Source organism: Propithecus coquereli, unplaced genomic scaffold (assembly GCF_000956105.1).
Source record: "Propithecus coquereli isolate 6110/MARCELLA unplaced genomic scaffold, Pcoq_1.0 Scaffold66, whole genome shotgun sequence".
NCBI lineage: Eukaryota > Metazoa > Chordata > Mammalia > Primates > Indriidae > Propithecus > Propithecus coquereli.
This window is the reverse complement of record NW_012152618.1, coordinates 2,591,407-2,597,645: the sequence shown is the minus strand read 5'-3', so window position 1 is coordinate 2,597,645 and position 6,239 is coordinate 2,591,407. Positions and strand designations below refer to the sequence as shown.

Below are 6,239 nucleotides of genomic sequence, written 5' to 3'. Positions count from 1 at the left end.
CTGTCATAATATTATAATTGAGGAAACTGAGGCTTAATAAATTGCCAAAATTAATGTCAGGAGCCAGATTCGAACCTTTGCAGTCTGATACTGGAACCCATGCTCTTTTTTAAGCATTTCCATGATTCGTTCTTCGTTGGCTGTTTGGATTCAAGCCAATTTTTTAATGTGATTTTTTTTTTCTTTTTTTAATAGGGCATTGAAAAACATATTATTGAAGATACCGAGGAAGCCAGGTTAAACCAGGAAAAATATCCCCGACCTCTGAATATAATTGAAGGACCCCTGATGAATGGCATGAAAATTGTTGGTGATCTTTTTGGAGCTGGAAAAATGTTTCTACCTCAGGTCGGCAAAAGATGGAGAGACATTTTCACAACTGAATCTCTCGTGTATCTTTTAATAAAGATCTGGGGTATAATTCCCAGGCTTTAATTTGGACAAGGGATCGTGGGCATTATCTATCTGGTCATTCCTTCTCTGATTGTATTTAGCAGCCAAGTCTGGAAAAATTCATCCTTACAGTGATGTGGAGGTTAGAGATCATCTTAAAATTTTTAGCATCATAATCTTTTTTTTCTAATTTATGTTCTAATGGGGCCTCTTCTTGCCCCCAATGCCTATCCCTCGCCCTCAAAAGTAAAATAAAACCCAAGATAAATGTAAAGTTACTAATATTAAGATTTGATTTGACCATCAGCCAGTGTTCATCTTTAAGGATGCATATTTTGAGAAAAATATTACTGTTTTAAATAATGGTACATTAAATGACGTGTTTTAAGTAAAACCAGAACTCTGTTTGGTTTACATCAGCTACTAACCACATTGGTTAATAAATACTGTTGAGCATCTAGGTTAGTGGCTGAGAGGCAAATGAAAACCTAAAAGGCCTTCTTCTTGCTTATGCTTAAGGTTTAATTTTAAGTGAATTGTAGTGCTGGGGATTGAGAAGAGAAGGCTGGGAAGAGCTTGTAGGAGGGAAGCCTGGAACTTGATGGATATGTAGAACTTGAAGGAGTGATAGATAGAAGGCCTTCTTAGAGAGAACAACAGCAAGCCCAAGTTCAGAGGCCAGAAATTGCATTTGATTTCTAGTTTTGCTTTCCCTCTGCTGTGCCTGATTCATTGGCTCTCCCTGCAGGGAACTTACTTATCCTGCCCACCGTCAAAAGCAGACTCCGGTGTAGCTGGCTTGAGGTCAAAGCACACGTTCTTAATTTGTGCCAAAATTTCGCAAGTGGCCGTGAGAGTCGTTCCTGTGGCTTGGAAAAGACGCTTGACTCTGTGCTTTTTTTCTCAGGTTATAAAGTCAGCCCGGGTCATGAAGAAGGCTGTTGGCCACCTTATCCCCTTCATGGAAAAAGAAAGAGAAGAAACCAGAGTGCTTAATGGCACAGTAGAGGAAGAGGCAAGTCTTTGTCCAGGCCTGTGGGGCTTTAAGGAACTGGCCTGGGAGACGCTTGCCGAGGGGTGAGGGTAGGGCCTGAGCACTCAGGCTTGCGGTGCTTGTCATTCAAGATAAGTACAGAAATGATCCAGCGTCTGTCCCTTTTCTACCAAGTATCAGAATACTCTGGGATTTTCTTCTGAACGTGGCTTTATGAAATTTTTAATATAGACATAATTTTTCAATCAGAGCCCATGTTTTTGAGACAAAACCTGTTCATTCCTTTGCTCCTTCATTAACTGACAATTTCCAAAGCTTCTACTTTGTGCCAAGTGCTGTGCTAGACACTAGCTACACAGATATGTCCCTGCCCTTGAGGTAACTGGGTAATGTTTGTTTTTGGAAAACTCTCACCTGAATATTCTCTCTCTCCTGGTGGTGTCCTTGGCACCACTTCTGGATTCAATTTGATTCTTATTGGCTGCACCACCCGAGTAAATCATTAAGCCTTTTGACCTTGTTTAGCTCCCCGTGAAGCTCAGTTAGCTTTGGCCCCCAGGATTCTGAATTCTTAAATTGATCCAAGTTTGTGAATGGCTCAGATGTAGTGTTTATAAAAACTCCTCTTGCTTTCCTTGCCTTTTTTTCCTTTTCTCTCTCTCTCTAATTATGTATGTATGGATGCATTACAGGTCCCAGGTAGGAGAATTTTTTTCTTTTGAGGGAGGGGCCTGCTGACAAGCTGACAGTGCAAAGTATGACGAGAAAGCAAATCAGATTCCCTCTGCATGGGCCGTTGGGTTGTTTTTCAGATTCTGATGGAACATACACATACACTTAACCTAACTCCTTCCTCTCCCTTAACTGCTAATAATATACATTTGTCAAACAATTTTTTGCAGTTAAGAATGCAGTCTTCAGCGTTGGGGCTGTTTTGTGTTTGAACCTCAACTGTTCTTTGAGTTAGTAGAACCCACGATCTTGGTTCAAGCCCCTTGGCCAGGCAACGAGGGGGCCTCTTTGGAACTGCTCAGGCTTCCAACATTTTGCTTGCAGAGCATATGATTTGAGTCCTGGATCTATTTTTGAGGTTGTCTTGGTTGTATTAAATTACTTTTCATGCTGACCCTGTATGGCTTGGAGAACTAGGTGATCTTGCTCTAACCATGCCCAGCCATGCTGAGGGGCTCCACTTACTCCCCAGGACCCTTACCAAGGCACCATCGTGCTGGCCACCGTCAAAGGAGACGTGCACGACATAGGCAAGAACATCGTTGGAGTCGTCCTCGGCTGCAATAATTTCAGGTAAGTTAGGACCTCGCCTCTTTCAACTCTTTTCTTTTAAAAATGAAAAGCTTTTTTAACAAGGTAATTCTTTATTGGGTGGAGGTGGGTAGGACATGGCAGTGGATTTTAGAGGTTATTTTTTATTTCTTTTCACTTGCTGTATTTTCACATTTTCTGCAGTGAACGCAGCATTTCGAATGAAATAAGTTGGTAATATCTATAATGTGTTCGATAAGGACAAAATAGTAAAAGCTATTCAAGCGGGATTGCAGCAGCCAAGAGGATTCCTGGAAATGGACCTTGTGACCGAGACTCTAGTGGCTGGAGCATCAGGCTTCTTCCCAGAGCCAGTGGTGCGCATCACATTCCCTTCTTCCTCTCAACAAGCTGGCAGATTTTAGAACCAAACTCTTCTGAAATCTTGGCTAAATGGAGTTTTCCAGGAAGGCTTCGTCTGTACAAGTCTCCCTTTGCTTTGCTTAGAGCAGGACCGTGTGTCCTTTTTGGTGGTAGTGAAGCTAGTTTTTGGAATGTTGCATACAAGTAAAACCCCTTTCTGATATCTCTCATTATAATGAATAAATATTCATAACAAAGTTATTTCCATGTGGCTGCTGATGACCTGTACTAAGTATATACTTTGCTCAGATTTGAGCATATTCTTTATAATGAACAGCCTTCCCTGGGCCATGTCTAGCTAAAAGTCCTTTTGAGTCATGGACTTCTTTCCAATGTGCTGTTTTTTCCAGATAGAGAAGTGAGAATTGACTGGAGTCATAGTTGTGCCCCTAAGAAGTCTTTTCTTTATTGTCTAGTAACAATGGCCTTTTAAGCCCCCTTCCTACTGTCCACATTTTTATTCATCTCTGTCTTCAAGGCTAAGTAAATGCAGATGGAGGACCAGTGTCAGGAAGGCACGTTTTCCCTCTCTCTTCACAAACACTTCTATTTGCCTGCTCACTTACTATCAAAGACTTCCTCTCCTAGTCTTAGAAGTGAGGAATACTGTTTATATCAATTTATTTATTATTTTTTAAAAAATACAAACATACTAGAGATTGCTTATTATAATGAGATTTTACCTATATGATAAGTATTTGGATAAGGTGTTTGCTTCCTAAAATACACAAGACATTTCTGTTGTTGTCTCACTTTTTCAAACATAATGTTGTTGGTTTCTGTTCGCATTCATCACAGCCAGTTAAAATTCAGTTCATTTAATAAATGTTTATACATCACCTGCTCCATACCAGGCATTCTGCTAGAGCAGGGGTGGGGAACCTTTTCATGTTGGAAGGCTGCATTAGTTCAGCTGTAATCAAATAAGGCCACATTCAAGGAACTTCAATTAGATATACTTTAAAATGTACATTATTTTGTAAAAATCTAACTATTATGTACTTAATAATTTAAAAAAATGAAAACTGTTGATTTTAAAGTTAACTAACCTTTTAGTGACTTTGTTGTGTCTGCTTTTTGTTGGAAAGCATTTGAATATTTGGTTGAACCATGGAGGTCCGCAGTTTCAGTTCATCCTCTAGATGGGTATCAGTCATTTGTGACCTTAAGGGCATCTTGGTTTAGGTTAGATAGGAGAATGTAGATTCACATCAATAAGTGGTTGAAAAGGAAGAAAGCATTTTTCGGGCATGTTGCCAAAGGCGTGGGTATTCTGCATTTTTCCCTATTTCAACTGGATATTTCTTAGCATCAAACAATGACTTCAAAATGTCATCTACTGAGAGCTCAATTAATTCCATTTGTAGTTCTTTAGGTGCCTTGGTGATATGCACTAGGTGGGGCTGAAATGCTAATTTGAGTGTGATGTCATGATTCTTAAAGTCAGTGAACCTTTCATTGTATTCTCCAATTAATAGGTCTATAACAGCTGCGTATACTTCAGATGATTTGCATATATCATCCTGCTCATCAATGACCTTTGCTAACTGGGAAAAGTTCCTCCGAAATTTTCCTTTTGAAGAAGTGTTTTGAAAAAAGATAGAATTTTTTTCGAAAAGCTTAGATTTTTTGCCACGTATCATATATAGACTTTATCTTGCAAAGAAATATTTAAGTTGTTGTGATTTGACATGATATCACACAGAAATGCTGCATTCCTATAAGATATCTTTCAATAATTCACATTGCTGATGCTGTTCTTCATAAAATTTAACTATCTGTCCTCGCAGAGATAAAATTTTGGCTAACACCTGTCCCTGCCGTAGCCAACACACTTTAGAATGATATGGCAAATCCACACTGAATACCTCATGCTTCAACTTTAGCATGCTACAAAACCATGGATACCAGTTGCATTTGTGCTACAATACTTAGAACTTGTTGCAGAGTGTCACTTAAAATAGTAGCTTTAGCACAGAGATTTTGCTGATGCAATACAATGAAAAGAAATGAGAGCATCTGGATCTGTTAATCTTTTTTTTGTCTGTGCAGTAAACCCTTCATGTTTTCCTGTCATGGAAGGTGCACTGTCTGTACATACACTCACTAAATTCACCAGATTCAATACAACTTTATGACATTCATCTTGAAAATTGTTGAAGATGTCTATTCCCCATGTTCTGTTTGTAAGAGTGCCCAGAGCAGGTAACTCTTTGTAGCAAAAAAAAATCTTCTGTCATTACCCAAATGAAGTATAAAACCTGCTCCGAGTCAGTAGTATCAGCTGATTCATCCAAAGTGATTGAATAATATATATTTTCCTTATGAAGTATTGTATGAATTTGTTCTGTTAAGTTGAAGGCTAATTCATGCTGCCGGTCAGTTATGGTTCTTGAATGAGGCAGTTGTTTGTACTTTGAAATTTCATTAGGGTCTAAGCATCCTGCAGCTTCAACAATGCATTCTTCTTTCACAATTTCTACATCACTAAATGGCTTCCCCTTTTTTCCTGAGTATATAAGGTACTTTATAAGTTGCTTCTGTGGCATTATTTCCAGGTCTTATTTCTGCTTGAATGAATTGTCTTTGCTTTTGCTTTTCATCTTTTAATTTCTGCAATACAACCTTTCGTGCCTCTCCCTCTAATTTAAAATATTTGTGGTCCTTATGAGTGTTATAATTCTGATGAGCGTTGAATTTCTTTAATGTTAATATTATAATATCACAAAGCAAGCAAGTCATCTTATCTTTAGCAGAAACAAGATAATATTGCAATTCCCAGTCCTCATTAAAAAATGTTTTCTTCAGCGTTCTCTTGATCTTCTTTGACAATGATGGGCTGCTAAGCAAACAATTAAAAAATACTGTCGCTGTGTAATTATTCACAAATTTCACTTCAAACAGAAACAGTGCACCATTGTCAAAAGCTGATAACAGACTGGTGTGCTCGACCCCCATAAACTCTTGCCAGCCAGCCTCGTGCGGTCATGGCACCAGTCAGGCGGGGGAAGTTAGAACTAAATCATGAGTGTAGCAGCAATTTAGCTCTTATGGCTTATGAATATTCTAATTGTGCCGGTCAGTCTGGGAGGATTATTTTGTTGAAACTTATTTTATTCTTTGATATTTTAAGTACACTCATTTAAAAAATAAAATAAAAATAGGC

General features: G+C 38.6%; 1 protein-coding gene across 1 annotated transcript in view; it reads left to right on the top strand.

Annotated features, from left to right (window-relative positions):
* Nucleotides 1-6,239, top strand: part of MTR (5-methyltetrahydrofolate-homocysteine methyltransferase) — a 114,363-nt gene that overhangs the window by 75,474 nt on the left and 32,650 nt on the right. Inside the window, exons 20-22 of the mRNA XM_012660154.1 lie at nucleotides 196-348; nucleotides 1,301-1,408; nucleotides 2,592-2,692. Of these exons, the coding sequence (XP_012515608.1) occupies nucleotides 196-348; nucleotides 1,301-1,408; nucleotides 2,592-2,692 (362 nt within the window). The remainder of the gene's footprint in view (nucleotides 1-195; nucleotides 349-1,300; nucleotides 1,409-2,591; nucleotides 2,693-6,239) is intronic.